This window comes from Sesamum indicum, linkage group LG6, assembly GCF_026168435.1.
Source record: "Sesamum indicum cultivar Baizhima isolate 11 linkage group LG6, ASM2616843v1, whole genome shotgun sequence".
NCBI classification, from domain to species: Eukaryota; Viridiplantae; Streptophyta; class Magnoliopsida; order Lamiales; family Pedaliaceae; genus Sesamum; species Sesamum indicum.
In genome coordinates this window covers 6,745,564-6,770,760 of record NC_142662.1, presented here as the reverse complement: position 1 = coordinate 6,770,760, position 25,197 = coordinate 6,745,564, and the positions used below count along the sequence as shown (strand labels likewise).

At 32.1% G+C, this 25,197-nt stretch overlaps 2 protein-coding genes and 1 non-coding gene across 3 annotated transcripts; 1 reads left to right on the top strand and 2 right to left on the bottom strand.

Moving 5' to 3' along the window:
• The first annotated feature begins 11,378 nt into the window (after positions 1-11,378).
• On the top strand, positions 11,379-14,726 carry YUC6 (Flavin-binding monooxygenase family protein). Its single transcript, XM_088882154.1, has 4 exons — positions 11,379-12,769; positions 13,539-13,787; positions 14,078-14,200; positions 14,322-14,726. The coding sequence occupies exons 1-4, from the start codon at positions 12,077-12,079 to the stop codon at positions 14,583-14,585; spliced, it is 1,329 nt and encodes a 442-aa protein (XP_088738280.1). The 5' UTR covers positions 11,379-12,076; the 3' UTR covers positions 14,586-14,726.
• Positions 14,727-21,531: 6,805 nt separating this feature from the next.
• TRNAF-GAA (transfer RNA phenylalanine (anticodon GAA)) lies at positions 21,532-21,604 on the bottom strand. The gene has a single exon. It is a non-coding gene; the product is annotated as a tRNA-Phe (tRNA).
• Positions 21,605-22,228: 624 nt separating this feature from the next.
• On the bottom strand, positions 22,229-23,319 carry LOC105165065 (uncharacterized). Its single transcript, XM_011083940.3, has one exon. It carries the CDS (start codon positions 23,282-23,284, stop codon positions 22,328-22,330), a length of 957 nt encoding a protein of 318 aa, XP_011082242.2. The 5' UTR covers positions 23,285-23,319; the 3' UTR covers positions 22,229-22,327.
• Between the last annotated feature and the right edge of the window lie 1,878 nt (positions 23,320-25,197).

Sequence of the window (25,197 nt, the reverse complement as noted above, 5' to 3'; positions counted from 1 at the left end):
TTTTGTGAAAAACAGAGGATGTTTGTGTATTTTATTCTAATTTTAGAGGATCGATTTAATTTCTTCTGAGTAATATATTTATTTTAAGATTAAATAAGAAATAGTAAGACCTAAAATGAAGGTGGGGTGCGGGCGGCGCTCATTTAATATGAGAAGGACAAAAACCTGGAGTTGGGAGTTAATAAGGGGGGCGTCACCCTATTCTTGGTGAGTGGCTATTTGAGAATTCAAACAACAATAATGGATTGATTGGTGCAAGTGCAACTCTAAACCAACAACTACCAAGAATTTATTAGGGTTTTTAGAAGGAAGTTGAGAGTTAATAATTGATTTTTCTCCCTCTTAACTCTTAACTAACCAAAATTTCGAGTGCGCCACAATTTAGTGGTTCGGGTACAAAATTTTTCAATGAAAGATTTTTTGTTCAAATCTTGAATGTGAGTGTGAAATAAAATATAAAAGAAAATTTGATGTTGTTTATGTGAATTTATACTCAAATGAGTTGTGAATTGTTTGATGTTTTCTTAAACTTGTTAAAAAAATTCATTTGGGTCTATATTTAGAAATTAAGTTGGAAGTTATATTACGGAATTCGAAATTATTTATTTAATATTTTTTAATTTTGTGCCCACAAAATTTCAAGAATGCCCACTATTCAACTTCATAGGTGTAATACTAATGTTGTTGGTTTTTTTTGTTATTTATTATTAAATTAGTAATTTGTAGCACACCTTATGCGTGTGAAATTTTTAAAAATATTATTAAAAAATAAAATATTTATTATTTAATAAAATATATATAAAATAATAAGTTAATACTAAATTTATAAAAAAATGGTGAAAAAAATGATGAAAAAAGAGATACACCAAACATGCACTTGCACTCTCCCTTTGTATACATCAGAGATGATGATTACTTGTTTCAAAGCCAACTGCAAATATGTGTAAATTAATGTTGGAAGATAAGAAGTTGGCATCAAAAGTATGAAGTGGAGGGTAAAATAGACATTGCGTGGAGAATGGGTGCAGGTGCACCAATGAAGCCAGCTTTATTGTCAAATTAAACCATTTGACTTAAAACACCTACCACATCCCAATTTACTTCTCATTATTGCAATTCGCAAGGAAACGTTTACAGATCTGAAAGCGCAACTTAGGAAGTTTCCAAAAAGACCAATTATTATTATTCTTCAGGGCCCAAAATACAGAAATATAAATCTGTATGGGCCACCACTAAATTTTTCAGTCCAACCGCTCTTCTTGTTCAGATTAATTATTGGGCTCCAATTACAGTGTGGTTGTGATTGGCCCATTATTGACTGGGCCCAATAACCTGAATCCCAAAGTCCAAAATGTTGTGCGAGTAGAAGAGAGATTTTGCCTTACTTCGCTTCTTAATTTCACTGAAATTCATAATATTTAGTAAAATCATATTTATTTTCGTTTTTTTTAAGCTTCAAGATGCTTCTACAACACACCATTCTTGAATATAATAATTTATATTTTCTTTTAATTTTTTTAATTTACAATATATAAAATTCAATTCATACTTAGCACGTGAATGTTTTTGCACGAGAGTTTATTCAAATTAAAGTTTGTGGTATGAGACGCTTGCCATCTATTAGCATTCGAGGGTTACGGGCCGAGCATAAAACTCTATTCAATAAGTGAAACGCTTTCGCCGGTCGTTCTGAAGTTGGGCAGTAAGTGTCAAAAAATGACAATCAACTCATTCTTAAACCAACATTTGTAAGATCAAAGAATCAGGTGGAGACGGGATGGGGGTGGGAGTGACAAAACCAATGTGTGGATGGAAAATTAGACATCGAAACACTTGAGAATTTCTTTCCTAATTAATTAAGGTTTGTTATTCTTTAATGTAGGCAAGCTTCTCATTTTTGTTGTAGATGAGGAACTTGAGGAGTTTATAAACATCAAGACCTCCTCTCCACAACGAGATGTTTTTTTCGAACAAAATAATGAATTTTATATGAATTCAGAATACAAAATCTCTTATATAATAAAACATCGATTGAATCGCAAGCCGTATTATATCTATAAACAAAAATACAGTACCACACAATAATTTCCAAATATATAAACAAAGTTTGGTTAAAAAAGGAGGGGGTCAGCCCCCTCTTGATTTAGAATCAAAAGAAAAGGCGTAGCCTCTCTTTACACGCTTTTGGAAATTTCTAGCTTGGTTCCCAAATACGCCAATATTTTAGTGGGAAAGGCGCACTTTCACTTTAACGCATGAAAATACAATCTCAGGTGGAGATAAAAATTTCCTTTTCCCTCACCAAATGTTCTTTAATTCTCCCCCTTTCACATTTATGTATATATGTAGACTCTCCATTTTGTAATAATTGGGGGCTGTGTCATCCACTAATTAAATCTTTTTTTTTAATTTAATTAATAATATATATAGATGACTTTATCAATTATTCATAATTAATTAAAACAAATTAAAGGGGGGAAGTACCTTCAACTTTAATTTAATTATTTTCAGTTACTTCACATAGAAGTAGGTAAATAGTGTAGGAGAAATCCAACAATGGACACCAACACATCACAAACTCACAAGGTAAGATGTCTTCAAAAAATAGCATTTCTTTTTAATCTCATGACACCTTTTCATTAAGTATTGTAATGAAAAATGTCATGTGCTTAGCATGTGGCCGTTAGAGCCAATATAGTTTTGGTCCCATTAGTGAGCTGATTCATACTTTTGGTCTCATAACTTTCAAAAAAGAATTTTTTTTAATCTTCAAACGTAACGGTCACATGGCCTTTTTTCATTAAATATCTAATGAAAATATATTATTGAAGTAAAAATACTACATTATGAAAGTCAGGGGACCAAAAGTGAGAATCTCGTAACATTAATGGGACAAAAAATGTACAAAGGTCCTAAGTTATTTTCCCAATTCCTCACAAATTTAATAATAATAACATTAGTATAAGAATTGTCGACTCTATTCAGAGTTGTACACTCAGATCGACGACTACTTAGAGTTGTTTGTAACAGAAGAATCTGATAGTGGTTTATACAGATCGTATATTGATGATTAATTCAGTAGTAACTTATATGGTATTACGAAAATTTACATTGTACAAAAAATAAATAATACAAACATTTATGATATAGATAAATATTAGTGGCAACTTTAATATTATCACTTGGAATTTTATTTTGTCATAGTGAATGGAGAGGGAATCTATATAAAATAAAATCTTTGTTTTACTATACATATGATTAATTGAATGATTTAAAATAGTAATTAGCCCAGATTATGTGTCAAGAATGAGTTGGGTAGTGTGTTTTGATGCAGCATTGTTAAGATGATTGGTTGATAATATATCATCTCCTGCAGTTAAATAATGCACTCCAATCTTGATTGGTACATCAAACTAGTTTGATGTCTGTGCTGTTTTTCCATACTTGGAAATATTTCCAGAATTGCCAAAAAAATAAAGAAGAAAGACAACATTTTAATGGTGTGAGTGGACATGATCAGTATAGTACTAAGAAGTAATTAGTAAGTTATTAATTGTTAATTAAGGTTGTAATAAATTAAATTAAATTAATTAAATAAGGGTATATGATATGATACGTGAAAAGCTGTAAAAGTAGTGCTTTATATATATATAAGAAATTAATTAAAGTAAAAAGAGTAGATACCCTACTGCTGTCTAATCAAAGACTTGTAATGGAAGTGATCCATCAAGTGCATAAACAATTGTGTAAATGGGACATTTTAAAATAGTGGAAAAAGAGCAAATTAGTTTAGAGTGGAAGACATCATGCATATATCTTCACTTTCATTTATTTTTCTGTCTTCCTCTCTTATTTATATACATATATATAGTTTTCTCAATGGAGAGAAAGTGGAATTAAAGAGTCTTATCCCATAAAGTCACATTTGATTGTCTTTCTTTCTTTCTTATTTTTTTTTTTTTTTATAGGATGAGTGTTTCGGGAGATTCACGTCAGAAAAAAATATGCAACTAATTATTATGATCAAAATAAAAACATCGTAGCAAATGTAAATTGAATACTACCCTACAACGGCCATTACCCATAGTTTCTACAAAGTGAGACCAAAACAAGTTTTCGACATAAATAACAAGAACTTCCAAAATTTCGAATTTTAGGACAGTATTCGATGTTAGAATCTTATTGGGTAAGAATCAAACTAAATCATTTACATTCCAAAATCTTGAGTTTTGGGATTGGTCATAAAGTTGATTTTGTTTCTTTTGTTTTTTGATTGATTATTAATTGTTTGCAATATTATTCTCATATGGACATGTCTTTATCAAATAGATACATGGGTTTGTGCAGAATGATACTTGATAAATTAAAGTATCATTGGTGCTGTTAAAAATAAGGCAATCAAAGCTCTTGTTAAATTGGAGGCTGCTAATCATCACTACTCATGTGCCTGCGCCATTCATGCTACAAATTTTGTCATAAATCAACACACATGTCAACACAACCATGTTTACATTACTCTGCCACAACCACATTTTCACACACCGTTGCTACCACCCAAATCACGTTTGCTTTATAATTTTCCACGAGGTAGCTAATAATTTGTTTTAATTCGTCGAGTTGTTTTTCACCAGTCCATGAATTCAACAGTAATTTAAAAAGGTTGTCTTATTCGAAAATCCCGTGTTAAAGAACAAAAAAGGGGACCGCGGTACAAAGTTGTGAATCAAAGTCAACCTATGATTAACCCGACATATATGGTTTCCTTAGCAGACAAACATATATAGTTTCATGTTGAAAGATTCTTACCTAAATCAAGTTTGATCAAACTAAATTATTTACATAGCAAGTATGATATGCCCGTCATACGATTCGTTATTTTTCTTGAATTGTACACCAATTACATGACATGTATATTACATTTATGATACAATTGATTCAAATCTGACCAAACTCGGCTCGTGTTTAGAATTTTAGAACAACAATCTTAATTAGTCACTAACGAAAACCCTTTTCTCCATGCTACATTTATCTTTTGCTTCAAGTACAAAAGCCTTCATGTTGAAGTTGTATGCGATTTTTGTTACCTTTAATGATTGTCGCTACTCTCTATTTCCTTGTATTATTTAATTAACCACGCTTTACTGCCTAAACCCCTTTGTTTAAGCACTTCCAAAGTAACCTACTACTCCTTTTTCACTTTGTTAATAACCCCTTTTTGTAATAAATGCTAATTTTCTATATAGAGTGTGTGGCGATATGTAAGGATAATTTGGTCATAAATAAATTTTTTATTAATAAGTTTGTAATAAATCAATCGGAACAATTATGAATTTTATGTCAAGACTATTAAGTATAATTTCTCAAATTAATAATAATAAGTTTATGTATAATCACACCAAATTTTATAGAAAGACGACATTATTATTCTTATATACGGCTATATATAGGTAGCGCCGCATCACACGATTAGTAACTAATTGATAGCAATAATAATTAACGAGATCGCATAATGGGATCGTACTCGGAAAATACTTTCGGCCAATTAATTATTTCTAATCCCTAAGGAATTAAATGCCCAAAATTTAATTTTGAACTCGAAAAAGTCAACGATTTAATTAAGTCAAAGACATATTGCGCGTGCAGTGGTGCACATTAGGTCAAGTAATTATGAAAACATAGTCATTTTTTTTTTCTTTATGATAATTAACAGAAACATACATAAATAAATATACTAATTAATAATCAGTAGTAGGACATGAGGCATGGCTCAGTGGTCATTAATTACCTTGACAATCGCTGGTGGTGGTTCATAAATCCATGGCCACAACATCGCCAACCCAGATTTTTTCTTCTTTTTTCCTTTTTTTTTCTTAGTTATTGTGGGCTGTTTAGATATTAGTTAACTGTAATAATAGTTATTAGTTATTTATTATATATATTTGAGTAATTAAAGTATATTGAGAGTTGATAATTTGAAATTTATAATATAATTATGATCGATTTATTTGAAAATTAAGGTTTAAAAGTATTTTTTGTCCAGTAACTTAGGTCATTTAGCATTTTTGTCAATTCACTAGTAACATACTGGTCTTGCAGTTTTTTTTTTTTTTTTTTTTTTCTGATCAGAGTTCGCTTTTTTATTGGGAAAATGCATCTGCATCTTATATGATCTTTTTATAATTAGGGCTACTGTTCATGTTCAGTATAGCATTTTTATCATACATTTTTTTTTAATGTTCATGATTTTAGTCTTTTTTTTTTATAATCGAAGTTCACTCTTTTCATGGTGTGGAGGTGAAATTTGGAGGGAAAAAAAATAAAATTATAGAAATTAAAAAAATATAGGATCAAAATGCTATTGTAAAAAATGAATAGTAAATAATTTAATTTATGAAATCAAAATACATTTGATCTAAAAATTAAATGTACAGAGACAGAATGCTCAAACATTTATATTTATTAAATAATATTGTAATGATCTTATATATTTCCATCAAATCAAATATCATGTCAAGCCAGTTGAACCACGTGAGTTTGCACAAATTGGAATCCCAGTGGACAAAAACAATTTATATAAATTGATGATGAATAGTAGTAAAAATTAGTTAATTATTAAGACACACCAAATATGTATATATTCAAGAAACATAATAATTAGAAAATTTTCACAACATGACCCAACTGACCGACCAATTATGAAAAAGGGTAGTTGGACAAGAAAAATCCAACCAAATTTTAAGGACAAGTTTGTGCATGAAAAGCTACACAATTAGGGGTGGGGCAGCAGATGATTCTCTGTCCTTTTTATTACTATTCCATCAAGATTCTAATTACTCTTATTAACTTTAATTATTTCCTTAATCTTATTATTTGATGCTTAAATATTGAGATTGATCTCTAGGCCCTACTAATAATACCCATAATCTCATGCTTAAATGTTCTTTCATCATTAGTTTGACTTAAAATAACATTAAGATTGATTAATTAGTGCGTCTAAATTAGGTTTAGGGAGCCATCTAATCATGCTTATTGCCATTGTGAGATCTTGTGGGTTATGCATATATACATTAAAGTCGAGAAAGGATGTTTATTAATTAATGGTGAGATAAAAAGAACCCCCCCTCTCCCCCCCCACCCCAACCCCCACAAAAAAAAAAAAAAAAATCAAATCTCTACTGAGTGGGTTGATATTAATTGCATCCATCCTTCAATTCAACTTTAAGCCTTTAAACTATATTTCCAAATAAATTATTTTATTTAATTTATATATATACTACTTTTCATAAATTTAAAAAAAAGATAAATGATGAGCAAATTCACAAGTGCATAATGAATCTAATAGTCTGTGTATTGCAGTCCGCTCGATATGCATTTTAAGTTGACCGTTTTAATAATCAGGATATGACAAGAAGTTATGCATAATTATTGAGTGAATAAGGTTTCGACTCACTATCCGTGTATTGGACTGGTTAAGAAAATAATTGATGAAAGGAGCTGATGAGCTGGGCAGTACTTGGTGTGATGGGGTGTTGGTGTGGCAATGTAGGCAGTAAGAATTGTAAGGAAAAGAATAGAGAGTTACAAGAAGGGACCATCTCCATAAATTTGAGTTGGGGTGGGGTGGATAAAAGGAGCCTTCAAATATGGCCCCTATCAACCAAATGCCTTTTAGCTACTTAGTTTTTAAATGTGTAAATACCATATCAAATGAGTGGTCAGCAACACCAATTAGTGGGCCTCAACACACACACACACACACACACACACACACACACACCCCCTTTCACCTTCACCTCCCCCAATTTCTTTCTCAATTTGCAATCAATCACACACACTAAGAGGTGTGATATATATATATATATACACAAGTATATGTATATGTATATAATATGTGTATGTATGTATGTATGTATGTATATATACAAATACACACATAGTACCCCCTATAGACCTATAAGCTAAACCTAGGGTAGCTAGATTCTCCTCAAACCTAGTTCCCAAGTGAGAGGAACAAGGAATAAAATTGTATGTATATCTAGATTTAGTAATAGCTTTTTTGACCTCATTTCATCCCGTTATAGTTTTATTCCTTATTTAGGAAGTCATTATTCAATAAATACACTTAGCATAAATATATAATGTAAAAATATAGAATTAAAAATAAAAAATTAAATTAATTTGTCCAATATTATACATGAATATATATTCAAGTAGCTAGTTGCCATCAAAGAACCAATGCATTTTTAAATGTTTCATATCTTCTTTTCCTTTTCCAAAATTTTAACGGGTTTAACTTTATATATTAAAAAACGTATTTGGATGCTTTTCATTCACTTTTTCAGTTCTCGACCTCTCTTAATTTATAAACTTAATAACTCATTATAATATATCTAGTATATATGTACTCTAATATTACATTTATACTACACTCGGGACTTGACTTTCCGTTATTTCTAAAGGTACATACTTGGCATTAATTACATAAAAGAGGGTCACTTCCTCAAAGGAAATTCTTTAGTTAGTATTTTTTTTTTCATTTTCTCTCTCTATATATAGATATATATTCCTCATCTTGATATTTGAATTTCATGGAATAATTTTTTATATTAATTAATTATGTAAAATTTGATGGTTACCTCCCTAGATATATTGAGTGAGACAAATGCATTGCACATATAGGCATGGTATATATGTAAGTGTATGTTGAAAGAGAAGAAGTCAAATGGATTAAACATCATGAGAAAAATATGGTAGACCAAGTAATAAATGTTCAATAATAGATGTGCATAAAAGACAATACAATAGCAATCATATATATATATATATATATTAAGAGGGCATTTTGACTAAATTTATCTAAATTATTATATAATATAAGATTCTATAGTTAGTATATATATAAGCTTGATCTTGTTGCCCATATCCGATTGTATATCATCTTATACAGTTTTTTTTTTCTTTTTAGGATTTAGTTTGTAATTTTGTAATTTCTTTATATATATATATATATATATATATATATAAACTATCTGAAGACTCAAATGCAGTAATGATTTCTATTTCAGAAAAAAAAAATTAAATGAATTAGAAGCACTTAGATATTGCTTATTAAAGGGCATCTAAAAATGGTAGAATTTCATTGGCTTGAAGCAAATTATCCAATTAGTGCTTGAAAATGAAGTACTGTTTAATTCATCTTTTTCCATAACTAGTATATATATATATATATATGATGATGATTTTGTGGAATTATGTGTCATCCAGCAGTGGAACAATTACACATCCCATCCATATGACTAAAGAGATTTAAGTGTTGAACAACTTAACATTATTAGGATTGGACAAATTAAATCAATTGTACAACTTGAAGGACAAAGTGGGGTTTTATTGCCCCATGGCATTCACCAGAGGCCTAAATTAATTAACAAAAGGCATATATTAAAATTTGTCAATGGGATCTTGTTCAATTAATAAAGTTGAGGCTTCATCGTGAGTTTGAATTTTATAAATGTGGTTGTATATTTATTACTTTCGTAATAGTTGTTTATTTTAATTTAAATATATTTATTGATTTGAATTAATATTGATGTATATTGAAGCAACCTTGTTAATTTGAATGTACGTATTGAATTTTTGAGAAACTAATGTTTTTTCTCTAATAACTTAAGGTATTTTTAGTTTTGATCTCATTGATTGCGGAATTTTCACTTTTGGTCCCGTAGCTTCTAAAAAATTGCACTTTTGTCCTAATGTCATATTTCCGTAAGATAATCTAATTAACGAAAAATGCCACGTGTTAGTTAGGGCCTTTACTTGGTCCCGTCAGTTAGGAAATTCTCACTTTTGTGCTTTTAACTTAAAAAAATAAAGTAGCCCTTTGGTCGCATGCTATATAATGGAAAGATATGAGGCCAAATTAAAATTATTAGACTAAAAGTGAGAAATTTACAATTAATAGGATCAAGTGTGAAATTTTTAAACTACGGAACGAAAAATGCTATTTTGTATGAACCACATGAAAGCATAATTGAAAATTTAATTAATAATTGGAAGCTTCTGTTTAGTCACTTTTTGTAGCTAGCTTAGCTAGTTCATTGTTCCAAAATTTAATTGAAGAACAGTTAAATTAAATGTTATTTTTATTGATTAAGACTTTGATTAATAGTACTATGGGCTATAATTTAATTAATTAATTAGGTTTTAGCTGATGAAAGTAATTATTAATGATGTTGAGTGGAAGATAAAAGAGGATGAGAACAATGCATAGCACACAAAAATCCAACCTCTTTTAGCCTATGCCATATTAACTACACTAATCATTATTATTCTTAATTAAATATATATCAGTGAGAATTAATCTCCACTTAATGAACTTATTAAAAATTAATAACGTAGAATTAGGCATCCAATGACTTCTCCCAAACTCGTGTATGACGGATATAGTGACGTAAATTGCTACTGTTTGATCCATCCCAATATAAAAAAAGTTGTTAAAGCACGCTTTTTAGTTACGACCAAAACCTAATCTAATAAATGTAAAAAGCTATGTAGACACATCGCATATGTGTTTAATTTCTTGATCATAGTTATAATTAATAAGGATATTATTTTTAAAAGAAAAATTCTTAGCAAGTAATCATCACGCATGTGCCAAAACTCTATTAATGCCACACTACACACCCATAATTAATAATTAATAACTAGTCCTCCCTTATGTAATTTTGGATAATTAATGTTGAATATTATTATTAATTCAGTCTTTTAATTAGTAATAGAGAAGATTAACTAATTTTTATGATATTCCGAAATATAGTGAATCCCGTTATACCATACTATATATAAAATCAAACCCTACATTTCGAGTATTGGAATTTTTTTGGTTTTTTAGGAAAAAGAATTATGAGGATGATGATGATGATGATGATCATAATATGGACATGCATAGAAGATGTGATTGCATATAGCACGTTTCAAGCTAGCTAGTTTACACTACTTAAACTATATATATATATATATATATATATATATGTATGGATTCAATTCAAATTTGTGGTATGTCCACCCCAACCCCACCTCGGCCCACCCCACCATGAAGATGTGATTGCATTATAGTAAGGCTGGTTTTAATTTTTTCATAATTATATCAAACTTGATTTGATTAAACGTGAATCAATCATATAAAAAATAATTGGTATAATTAATTTAATTTGACCAAACTTGATTTGAATAAAAATTTTTCCGCCGTATAAATATAGAGTGAATTAATTCCATCCAATTTTCCCAATAAAAATGTCATCATGAAACACATATATATATATCATGTATGCGAAATATCACCATATAAGCAATATATATATGGGGTGTAGTACTATATAGGCTCAGTTTTTGTTAACCCTCTCTCTCTCTCTCTTTCCATCTGTCTCTCTCCTTCTCTCACCAAATGTATATATTGATGAGTGAATGATCAATGAATGCTGATTGATCAGCCCCGTAGCCTTCGCTCCCACCTCCTATTCTCCCTCAGATTGAAACATAGATTCAATCACACTGAAAATAGGAAAAAAACAAAGAAAAAAAAGAAGAAGAAGAAAAAAAAACTTAAGTAGCAGTTACCATCTTCTTCTTCTTCTTCAGAATTAAGTGGATAAGAAGTTGGATTCTCATAATCCACTCCACTTCTTCAGCTCTCTCACTCCATCCATCTCTCCTCTTTTTAGATTAGATTAAGATTAGATTATACACACACATACACTTCTACTTATCCCTATAATCCCTCCGATTCTTTTTTTCTGCACGTTGTTGGTTTTTGACCATATGCTTCCCCGATTTTCTCTCCTATTCTGAATCTTTCAAGTATTTCTACTGCTACTACCACACTTCAAGATTCGCATCACTTAATTATACTACTACCTACGTACACTTACACACATATATACAATACATGCTCTTCTCTTCTCTTCTCTTTCTTTGAGGGTGTGTTTCATCTTTACTGATAGATTCTTGGTTACATATATAGTACTGATTAGAGCTGATTGAATAGATATTATATATATATATATATATATATATATATATCATGGATGATTACTTAAGGGAAATACAGGGCAAAACTGCTCATGATCCCTACCGCAATATCAATTTCGGGACCTCATCATCCAAGCGCTGTGTTTGGGTTCCGGGCCCGGTGATCGTCGGCGCGGGGCCTTCCGGTCTTGCTGCCGCCGCTTGCTTGAAGGAGAAAGGGGTGCCATCTCTCATCATAGAGAGATCTAACTGCATAGCCTCTTTATGGCAGCTGAAAACCTACGACCGCCTCAAGCTCCATTTGCCCAAGGAATTCTGCGAGCTCCCGCTAATGTCTTTCCCTCAAGATTTCCCAACTTACCCTTCCAAACAGCAGTTCATTCAGTACTTGGAAGCCTACGCCAGGAGGTTCGAAATCCGGCCGGTTTTCAATCAGAGTGTGGTGAGCGCCGAGTACGATAAGAATCTTGGGTTGTGGAGGGTGAGAACTGCGGGCACGGCGGAGGGGGAGTACTTGTGCCGGTGGCTGATCGTGGCGACGGGGGAGAATGCGGAGGCGGTGGTGCCGTCGATAGAAGGGATGGAGGAGTTTGATGGGGATGTGGTTCATACGAGTAGGTATAAGAGTGGAGGTGTATATAAAGGGAAGAAAGTGCTGGTGGTTGGGTGTGGGAATTCGGGTATGGAGGTGTGTTTGGATCTCTGCAATCATAATGCTAGCCCTTCGCTTGTCGTCAGGGACACAGTAAGCATCCATCTTTACACCTTCCACTCTGTGTTTTTGCCATTTTCATTTACAGTTTCATTTCTCATACCAAATTTCTGTTGTTTGGTTTAATTACTTAATTAAATTATAAATTGGAAAATCAGTATATATATATATATATGTGCATGGGAATTAATAATTATATATACTATTTTTTGGATATAACTTCAAGCTTAAGCCAAAGTACTACATACGCTTTCTTGTCTTTTCTTAATTTCTAATTTCGATCTTTTTCCCTCTAATTATTTTTTTCTTCTTTTTTGGAAAAAGTAGAAATTAAAGAAGAAAACAGAAACCCTAATTATATAAAATTAAATTCCGATTTTGATTTACACAAACATGTTTATGGTTTGAATTTTATTTTAATGATAGTGGGATTTTGAAAAAGGGAATTATAGAAAGATGTGGTTTCTTTTCATACTGTTTATGAGTTGTGAGTAGTACAAGTTCCAAAGGGTTTTATAATAGTGAACCAAACATGTCTTGAGTAACATGATGATGATATGATGATGATGAGAGTTGTTTAGAGGTTGCAGAAAGGAACATATATCCCTAAGGTTTTCACTTTCTTGGGATACTCAAGCATGCGCAATACAAAAAAGGAACATCCAACCTTAAGATTATTAATTTTGTCTTATAATCATGATTAATTATTTTTTAAAAAAAGGGTTTTAGCTATGCTAGGTATATTTATATATGATGTTTTTGATTAATTGAAGTTGGTGATGAATGAATGGTTTTAATTTAGGTGCACATTCTACCACGAGAGATGCTGGGAACATCAACTTTCGGGCTGTCCATGTGGTTGCTCAAGTGGCTGCCCATGCGCCTTGTCGACCGGTTCTTGTTAGTTGTATCGCGGCTCCTGCTCGGCGACACTGGCCGGTTGGGGCTTGGCCGTCCCCATTTAGGTCCACTCGAGCTCAAGAATCTGTCCGGGAAAACTCCGGTATTGGACGTTGGAACCCTTGACAAGATCAAAAGTGGAGACATCAAGGTACCTTCTTACCTATTCCTACTTTGCTTTAACAATTGTCAAGCCTTTTTCATATACGTACGTACGAGTTTCTTGTGCATGTATCCCGTGATGATCATCCTTTATTCTTGTTATTAATCATTCATAAGAATAATTATTAGTTTTTCCATTTTCCAGTGTGACAAAAACCCACCGGTTTTGTCAAACAATTGATCATCACTGCAGTCATGATGATTAATAACTTTACCAGTTTAATTATTGAAAAAGATCAAATCGTTTTAATTGCTTGCCCTTTATATATAAATGTATAGGTACGGCCGGGAATCCAGAGACTAAGGCAACAATCAGTTGAATTTGTGGATGGAAGAAGAGAAAATTTTGATGCAATAATCCTAGCAACTGGTTACAAGAGCAATGTACCATGTTGGCTAAAGGTAATTATCATTAATGTTGTTCAATTTCTTGAATGCTATTATTTGCAAATTCAAAGTACATCGATCCAAGAAAGGAAAGGGCATGTTTGGCTGAATGTAATTTATATATATTAACCTTCAGGAAAGTGAGATGTTTTCTGAGAAAGATGGCCTCCCAAAAAGGGCATTTCCAAATGGTTGGAAAGGGGAATGTGGGCTCTATGCGGTGGGGTTCACCAAACGCGGCCTTCTTGGGGCATCCATGGATGCCAAGAACATTGCAGCTGACGTTCAGAGTTGGTGGAGGGCTGAAACAAAGCATCCCGATTTCACCCATTTCTTGCCCATATTTCATGCAGAAACACACAGACTGAGTCGACGAGACGACGCCGTTTCATCTGATTGATTAATTAAATTATTGTGGTAGCTAGCAAGTTTTTTGTCTTTTTTTTTTTTTTTTCTTACATATATATATATATATATGTAGGATTTTTGACTTGAAACGTAACGGATCATTAATGGAGAATTTTTGGGAGGGGCACTAAAATTTTGGCACACATGGAAGAAGTGGAAATTCACATGAAGAAAACAGACGAGGGGAGGGTTTTTACGTGAAAAATGGCACTGGTGGTTAGGTTTTGTGTACATACATATTGTACATTGACATTTTTCTCTAATTTATTAATTAATTAGGGTACTAACCCGAATTGTCAGATGAAATTGTATATTTAATTTTAATTTTGTGCATAATAAATATAAATGTGTGGAAGTGATGAATTGAAAAGCATATATTATAATTAAGAGATGATGGTGAGAGGTGGAGGTGGGGGTGGGGGTGTGCACCAAAATTCCGTATGATGAGTAGCTGCTGCTGCTGCTCATTAATTAAAGACAATTGTTCCAATTTGGATGCTGAAATTATTACAATTCCAAGTAGTAGATATATAGGACCACTACCTACCTAGCTCCATCCATTTCATTAATAAAAACATATGTCCCAGAAAAATAAAAAATACCTACATTCTTTACTTTTAATTATTTATGTACATATATTAAATTCATTTGTTTAATGATTGCATACCAACTTATTATGTCTTTTTATGCATACCAAATTATATATTTGCCCATAAAATATCAAAGTGCTGCATATATATATATATATATATATAAATTAGTTAAGATTGGGGTATTATATATAATTAAGAGGCCGGTATTTTATTGAATTTATTCAAAATATCTTATAAGTTTTTATTACATCTTATACAATACTTAATTTTTTATTTTAAAAATAAGTTCTTATAATTTTGGAATAAATGAAGTATTAGAGCTTATAAAATGTTAGAGGAAAAATTGCAGTTTTATTCGTTTAACTTAGAGAGGGTGGCATTTTTTATTCTATACGAATTGATTTTCGTATTCTGATCCTGTAACTTTATAATTTTGGCAATTTTAGTCCTTTCTCGAAAAAATTGGTTCGAGAATTGTATGTGACTCAATTAAATAGGAATTTTAATTAGTACTGCACTAAAAATGCCAACATCCCCTAAATTACCGGACTAAAACTTTTCAACTGAATTAGTTGGAAAATAATGAAAATTGCTAAAATTCTAAAGTTATAGGATTAAGTTACGAAATTAATTGGTACAAAACCAGAAATGTAGAGTATTTGGCATAATGAGCTTAACCAAACAGCTTGTAAAAGTTATGGAGGTGGGAAAAGGGAATTATTGGAATTGATCCAAATAGAGATAAGTATCATCCCATAGTCTATTAATTTAATTAATTAAGGGGCTTAAAATTAATCTTAATCCTTTCCCACTTCTAACCTACATTCTATGAATCACTACTACAAAACGTACTATATATATATGTGCCTAATTAATTAGTACTTGTAATTGCAAAAGTCGGGCACATTATTAATAGCTTTTTTAAATATAATCATTATCAATTTTTGCAATATATATATAAAAACAGACGTGTTTCTCCTTTTAGCTCTTCTATCTAATTGCTTTATCCTTCACTACTTGTTTTATTCTTCAATTTTATACTTTTCCCTAAGTAAAATATCCCACACGAATTAAATTAATTAACTTCCACGTCTCTTTTTTCGCTTAACCCTAAACAAAAATTAGGCATATAAACATTCTTCAAATATAGAAATTTCTTTGTAAAAAATAGAAAAGCCTCTGAATTAGAATTGTAGAGAAAACCCAAATAATAGAAAAAAGATTTCCCCTCCCTTTCGTTAAGATAATAATTATATTAATTAATTAATGATATATATATATATATATATATATTAAGGTAGCTAATTTCTTTAGTCGTAGGTAGTTGATTTCGGTATTAGAAGGACGACGATGCTAAGAGATGTCTCCTTTCGGCTAAACCCATCCCTTCCTCACCACTTAATGTGCTTAATTTCTTGCATGAATTTTAGTGGACAGGTGTAAGAAGAAGCGCAGTTTGGTTGTTTGGTTTGATGGGATAAATTTAAACGCTCATAATTTTTTATAATTTGATACGTGTTGGAGAAGAAAATACCATTGTGAGGGGCCTTCGTTCGTTGTTCAATTCTATCATTTTGATCACTGTCTGAGCGATTCTTTAGATTTGTTTATTTTTTTAATCAATTTTGCGTCTTTTTCCTATTTTCTGTAGTTATCTTTTTAGGCCTGATATATTTTTCGGTATTGCTACCGTGGTACGATATTTTTTGACGAGTCTGGTAAACGTTTGAGGTAGTCCAATTTTTAATTAGTTTTGGATGTATATGTGTTATCTATATTAAAATTAACGTCGTTTAAATAACTAATAGCTCTATCAAGAGATTCATTCATCAATAAATGATTTTTACTTTTGATCACAAGTTTCAAGAATATTAAAAACATGTTTTCATTATTTTTTATTTTGTCATTAAAATAAATCATACCACAAATTAAACACAGTGTTTTTATTATTAATTCTCGAAACATAATATATTTATGGATTATCTTTAGACTAATTAACCTTAGAGAAGATTAATTTTTTTTAAATAATAATAAGTTATTTAGTGGTGTGCAATTTTTTCTGTAAATAAAAAGATGAAGTAAGAATAATATAATTAATTAATTAATTAATTTGTTCGAGTAAGGGAACAAAAAGGCTGGGCAAGCCTATAAATGTTAATATATATTTAATTAAATAATTATGGTGTTCTAAGTTGGGCCTGCTTTGTTCTAGGCCCAATATAGGGGTTGGCAACTGGTAAGGTGGTGGTGGGTGGTCTATGCGGTGCGTGCTTTTGAGCCACATGCACAACTCGAAAGCACGCTTTTTACTTCCCAACACAAAAACGAGTACACTGCAATAGTGAAACAAGAACGTGCTCGCCTGCACTTGTGCACATGAAAAGAGTATAGTCTCATCTACTGCACCTCCTTTTTCTTTGGTGTTCTCGCCCCTTCCTGACTATGTGGAGAAAACTTATCAAAGGACAAACAAGTCATTTTCACAAGAAGATGACGAAAAAGAGATCGTATATTTTTAGAATTGTATAAATTTAATAAATCAGTCTTAGCAAAATAATAGCATCCATGTGTAGATAATTAATGGAGGGGTAAAAATAATTTTATACCCCCTCTCCCGCACATTAAATGCTTGAAGTAGTATAAATAACCTCAAAAATGTTGTGAAAGGAGAATTTCTAACACGAAGACTTGACACGTGTTAAAAGTGTGTTCAATTTGCTTGCTATCATCAACTTACTTTCCATCAACTTTGTCGTCATTTCTGGGAAACGAGGCCATATTTCCGTCCCAAATTTTTTATCTGGGAGCTAATGATGCAGATAAACGTCCTATATTATTACATGCCATTGAAAAACGAGATTATTTGGCCCGTTCTTTGATTTCAAATCATCATCTCCACATACTAACTAACAAATATGTATGTTTTGATGTCGAATACTCCTTATAACTAAAGCTAAGACCGGAAATAAAAACAAAAAATGATTATTTGACGCGATAATTAGACCTCGACTCTTTACAAGTTGTGATCGATGTTAGAAATCAGGGTATAAAAAATTTAATTAGATTTAATCGATCAATAGTAGTAAGCAAACAGTACATTAACCCCCCCCAAAAAAAAAAAAAAAAAAACTATGTAAACCACAAATCGTGGTCCTAGCTATATGCATATGTAGTACTATGCATTTGATTGCAGGCAGGCTGATGATGAGAATTCCCTTTATGTACGTACACATGCTGCACATGCAAACTCATCAGACCATCCAATTTTGATATGATGATGAGCCCGAATTTTCATTTTCTTTTTTTAATAAATTAATTAAAAGATCCACCCTTTTTATTATATATAATTTCTTGTGGTCCTATATATATTACAAATTGATTGTCTTAACTGTACTGATGTGTGTGTGTGTGTGTGTATGGACCATGTAGTTTTGAATTGGGTGCAGCTCGCTAGGGAGTCAACATCAGATCGGATGGTTGGGGAGTGTGATTAGGTGCATGATGATGATGATGATGATTCAAATAATATTCTTTCATGGAAAGAGTACGAAATTAATGATTGGGATTAATTCTAGTGGTCATGATGCATGATTTATAATTTCAGAATGTCTGTCGTTTATAAATGAAGGATTTGTCCATTCGAGTTGCATGTGCGCGTCCGTATGTAATTATTGCCTAGTTTGCTTGACAAGTTATATAATTATGGATGATTTTAATATTAATTAAAGTACTATATATATGTCAAATTATTTTTCTTATTTAGGTGATCACTTCACTTTTTTGTCCTCATATTATGATATATATATCTCCTTAAAATAAGAAAATATTATTTATTCATGAAATTTATCTATACAAGAAAATCAAGAAATCAGAAATAGGCAATATAATTAAGTTTTGAGCTTATTTTTTTTTCTCAAATTAAAAAATAAATCCTATAATGATATTAATTCTCACCTTATATCTTTTACTCTGATCTGGCAACTATATGTAATTTTTCCTGAACAAACTTTGGGATAAATTAGATTATTTAATTTCCACCAAGAAAAAATTAATAAGTCATAAAATCCATTTTTAGATATAAAAAAGAATTTTTAAAAAAAAAGAAGTACTCGAACGCTTAATCGATCAAGCACTCGCCATCTATTTTCATTGTTCAATATTTGACAACACAAAAAATCATTGTTTAACTCTTTGACAAAACGAAAAATCGTTGTCCAACTCTTTGACAACATGAAAAAATCAAAAGCTCCACCCTCCCTCTCTATCTATCCAAGGGATGGAAGGGCGGAGGCCTTTGGTGTCCCTTCCAGTCAAGGATTGGGGCCTCACAATCACTAGCCTATAAGCTTTTCTCTCATGCCTTTCTTCGTTCATGGTTCGATATTCTGGTGTCCTAGGCGTAGAGGAACCACACCAATCCATCCCGAATTTGATGGTTAAACTCTACTGCAGTGACAATACTGTAGGAGAGGTCCTGCGAGAAAATAGCACGACGCCAGGGAACAATTTTCCTTTGGTACTGCCTAACTCAGCAGATACTATATCAAACATGTCATCTAGAAAGGTAAGACCCAAAGATTTAAGTGGCAATCAACTACATGTATAAGAATTATTACTCAAATTAGATTTGATCGAATCGAATCAAATCACATAATATGGATGATTATTCACTTTTTTTTAAATTGTATATCAATCACGCGATACATATATTATACTTAAGGTATAATTAATTCTGATCTGACCATACTCGTTTCGAATTATAAATTTTCATATTCATGAGGGTCCACTAATTTCTTCATCATCACTAGGGCTTTCCATTTATGGAATTAAGTTTGAGAAATATCATACCCAAAGAAATGAAATATATATATATATGTAATGTATGTATGTATGGAGGATCCCATCAAAATGTGACAGCAAAAACTATCTTATTCATCAAACGTACTGTTACATTTTATGCCTTTGACTAATTATAGAGCATGCTATGGCTGTGAGTGGAATTATACACACATATATATATAATTAATTATGGCCCACACAATTCCAGTATGTTTGGGGTGGAGGATCGCTTTATACAAAACATAACACGCATGAAAAGTTGATCGATCATGGATGAAAATGACCCATCATCACCATACTATATATCATATATCATAGCTGGGTAGTAGTACGTACCTCCCACTGTGTGTTTGTTCGTGCAAAAATTCTTGGTTAATAATTAGGACAAAAATCTCTGTACTTATACATGTGATTCGGATCAAATATACGATCTTTTCAAAGTAGGTCTTGAGCTTGCAATAATTCTTTCAAATATCAAAGTGGTCCTTGAGAAAAAACACGAACATTAGGCTAGCCAGGTGCGTTTTCGGCTTAAACCCTCCATCGCCCAAGTCAGTTCAAGTTAGAGATGGATGGTAGGCAACCTCAAACAATAAATGAGGTAGAAAGCAATAAATGTGTCATATTATAAATGCTCTAAAAGGATGGTAGTTATAGACTTAATTGTACTTCACCAAATAGACCATTTGGCTTCATCTTCCACACTGTCAGAGATTATTGGTGAAATGACATCCCACCGAGTCTGAAAGGCGGTTTAGCGGAGCGGGTGGGGCAATTCGACCCAACCCGACTTTATCTACATGAGTCCTATGGCGTTCTTGCTATTTTTTATCCTTAAAAAAAAGACATTTACGTCCTTTTTCCCAGATGCGGGTTACAACCCATCAAAGCGGCATATCGAATCTTTCTCATTAATTACTTCAAATGATGGATGGGATATAATTAAAAAGAAGAGAATTAATTAATAATAAATATACTAATTAATTTGATGAAAGCTAGGCAATATTAATATTAATTTAATTTATATGATAAAGGGACAAAATTATATATATATATATATATATATTTACATGACATATCCATGCAGTCATTATTAGAAACCTGTAATGAATAAAAAAAAAACAATATATATATATATACATGTATATGTATATATAGGTGGTCATGCATGATATCATCTATTTTTGAATGGATCAAATTTGATTTGTATTGATTAACTAATAAAGCACCTCGCATCGTACGTACGTACTCTCTTAGTAGTTGTGTGGAAGTAATTCGAATGAATATTGTAAGAAAGCAAAGGAGTAGGAGTGGGAGTGGGAGTGGGTGGGGAAGAGAGAATCTGTGTTGCACGCAAACAGAGGAAGTAAAAGGGTACATAAAGAGAAGTGAGATGCTCCATCTCAGCTCAGCGTGCTTATTATTGCTTATTGCTGCTGCTACTTGCCACAACTACACAAACATTTCACGCGTACGAGAAAACAAAAATACCAAATTGTAGATGTTTGCGGTGAGCGTGGATCGAACACGCGACCTTCAGATCTTCAGTCTGACGCTCTCCCAACTGAGCTATCCCCGCTGTTTATGTGCCTGTTTCATTTATTTTTCTAGATTATGGTTTATTTTTAGATTTCTTCCTTTAGTACTCAACCCACTTATACTATCTAACTCAATTTTCAGATAAAGTCTGACAAGCAAAGCCCAAACATTAGCCCATTACCGCTTTCGTAATGTGTAGGTCATCTTCTACAAACTTTGGACCCAGTTCCTGCGTTTAATATCCACCACAATGCTTTGTTTGGGATTTGGATTTTACCTGGCAAGCCTACTCATTCCAAAACTTTTAACTCTGAAAATCTTCTACCTAAACATACTTGCTCCCACATACAACCTAAAGAAACAAGTCAAATTTTATCCTTCACCTCTCTTTTTATTGCCATGCATTCATTTCCTATCAAAACATTGTTAAGCTTTTAGATTCAGTAATCGTGTAACATAATATTAGAGCCCGATGAAGTAAGAGGTTCCGATTTTGAATTTTATTGTCATCCATTTATAAAAGAAAAGTTTTACGTGGAGGATTTATATATGTGTTGGACGGTGTATTAAGATATTAATATCAAATGATTTTTATCTCTGACAGTTTAAATTTTTAGACGAAGAATTGTTGAACAAGTGTCAGAAGAAAAGTTAAGGTAGACAATTTTAAAATGTAAAAAGGCCAACTGAAAGAACAATGCGATTTACATAATCAAGAGGTACGTAGCAGACTAATTAATCCTAAAACAAACAAAGGAATAACTCAATTACTGAACAATGTTTGACAAATCTCAGAAAAAACATCAAATATCATCCCATGATAAGAAGCCGCATTCAGTGACAAGAAACAAAGCAGCAGCCTCTCCAGATCCTCCGCCCCAAACATTTGTTTCTCCACTATCATCTCTACCATCGATTCCCTGAAATCACTACGAGGATCGCTCGAACTCTTCTCCACCGCGTAGCAATCTTCAATCATCGAACTGGAATTCAAACACCTCCAGCTTCTTGGAGGGGTTTTCTTGATTCTACGGCGGTTCTTGGCAGTTTTCCGGCGCCGAAAACTCCTCCCAGAATCACGGTTGTTGCTGTAGTAAAGCCGATCAGTGAAGACTTGATCAGAGCCGGGCAGTTCGCTTTCTGGGAAGGTTTTGCTGCTGGATTTCTTCTTGCTTACCGTTGCAGTAGTGGATTTACCGCAGGCGGTTGTTGCTGTTTTCCGGCGAAGTGAATTGATGGATGAAAAAGACGAGCACCGCCCCGTTTCATCAATGCTTTCCATCTCCTGGCATGTTCTCAATCTCCGACTGGAGGTTTTGAGGCGGAAAGAGTCGCCGGAGTTTGAAGATAAGCTAAAAAAAGTTTCGGTTTCGAAGTCGTCGGGGGGTCGGCCGGTTTTCTCGTCACTGCTGCTGAACCAGCGGCCACTGTTGGAGGAGGAACTGTGGTGGTTGAGTGGAGTATTGATGTTTCTGCATTGATCTTGAAGTTTGATGATCCCCATCCCCACCCTTTTCTTGGGGTAACAATTTGTTGGGGCCTTTGCGAAAGAAGGAGAAGAGTGGTCATTATCAGGGGGAATTTTGTTGGTTTTAGTGACGGGAATGGAGGTGGAGGTGGAGGTGTCTGCAACAACATCAGGTAGGGTTCGGAACTGGCATGAACTGAAAGAAGAAGGTAAAAGGCGACAGACTTTGAGTTTCAAATTATGATGATACATTTCAAATGAGTTTGGATACGTACCAGCAGCATCCACTTATATATATACATATATGTATATACCCCTACATACGCGTGTGTATATATATATATAGATAGAGAGAGAGAGAGAGACTTGGCTGTATGTAATTTCTAATATCATGCATGTGACTCAATATTCCATAATTTTTTAGTTCAAATTGAGTTGGGCATAATCAATTCTAGTCTAAATTGAATTTGACCAAATGTAAATTAATTACGTGACAAAGTATAATATATTTATTGTGTGATTTTAATGTATAATTTAAAAAATTAATTAATATCATATTTATTTAATGATTGATTTAGTTGGATCAAACCAAATAAAAAAAAGAAATCATATATTTATTTGAGATAATAATGGAGTAGAGTAGTGTAGTGTAGTGTAGAAGATGAATGCATGCATGCCAATTGCCATCTCCTTTTTGAAAATTATGGCTCCCAAGTTGCTATAATGAGTCCATGTTGTAATCACGTGATTAATTACCAAATTTCATTTTTCTCATTAAATTAACCTAATAATAAAAACCAATTTTGACCACACAAGTCGTTGCTTCACCGACTCAATAATATTAATTTCCCAAATTAATTACATCTAATTTCCATTTTAATTGCTTGAAAAAAATTTAATTAATATTTATAGTGTTCTATATTAATATTAATTAATTAATAAGTTTTATTGGAAAGTAAAATTTCTCCGTGTGCAGCGGCGCAATATCTCTGCACCAAAATGTCGATAAGCTTATGTCCTTTTCAATTTCCCCAAATTAATAAAACAAAAAAACAAGCTAATTAACAACTCTATTTTTTTATTTTTTATTTTTTAATATTGATGGGGTGGGGGGCCCTTTTTTCTAGGGCACTGCCCCAAATGATACTGGTGCATGGAATTATGATGGGCTGACTCTCTCCACTTTTTTCTTTTTCAAAATTTAAAAAAAAAAGAAAAAAGAAAAAAGAAAAGGGCATCTTGAGTTAGTGAGAAGCTTCCAAGAACACAAAAACATATGTGAAATTTCAAAGTTGAAGTGAATTGAAATCCACCAAAAGCTATCCGACACTTTCCTTTCAGCTTTCTATGCGATATGTTTAATGAGAAGTCAATCACTTCGGTTCAAATTTGTAAAAACTACGCACACACAAACTTCTCTCTGTTTCATCAACTCTACACACACACACATAGATATATAAAATCAAGCAAAATAGGGTCGGTGATATATAATTTTTTTTTAATTTATTAGTGAATCAATTATAATTATATTATGAATTTATCATCAATATTAATATCAAATATGTATTATTAATCAATAACTATATACTAGTTATTATAATAAATCAGCAATTATTATTATTAAAATAGACGAATACGTACACGTTGATCAGATTCGAACACATATCTCATCAATTTCGCCAGCTCTATTTTCAGGATTGAGTATCTTCATAAATTAGCACACTTGATTTTTCACCTCTCCTAATTCTGACAAGTCATTGCAATTCATTTATGTGGATATTTTTGTTCTTTGTATTTATGTCTGATGCGTGCTAAAATGACGAGCATCATAATGGTCGAAGGATTTTCACACAATTCTTAAAATCAAATGAGGGCTAGCATATAAAGTAGGGGTCAGCATTTGATGTTTAAGTTTGTATTGGATTATTGAATAAATGGAAAACTCAAAATAACATAAACTCAATGGCGTAATAATCGAAGTGGTCGATCATGTGATGTGATAATGATCATGTGAAGTATGAAAACATACTGAAAATTTGTTGAAAATCGAGATAAAAGAGTATATGAGCGTGATTGATACTAGTTATCTTTATGGCTATACAATGTCATCTATGTATATGCCGATTGGGAGCAAAATCTGGTAGTAGTTGCAGTACAGTTAGATG

Coding starts and splice junctions, on each gene's coding strand:
- LOC105165065 (XM_011083940.3), bottom strand. CDS start 23,284: ATGTATCATCATAATTTGAAACTCAAAGTCTGTCGCCTTTTACCTTCT.
- YUC6 (XM_088882154.1), top strand. CDS start 12,077: ATGGATGATTACTTAAGGGAAATACAGGGCAAAACTGCTCATGATCCC. Junction 12,770..13,538: donor CGCTTGTCGTCAGGGACACA/GTAAGCATCCAT, acceptor GTTTTAATTTAG/GTGCACATTCTACCACGAGA. Junction 14,201..14,321: donor ATGTACCATGTTGGCTAAAG/GTAATTATCATT, acceptor ATTAACCTTCAG/GAAAGTGAGATGTTTTCTGA.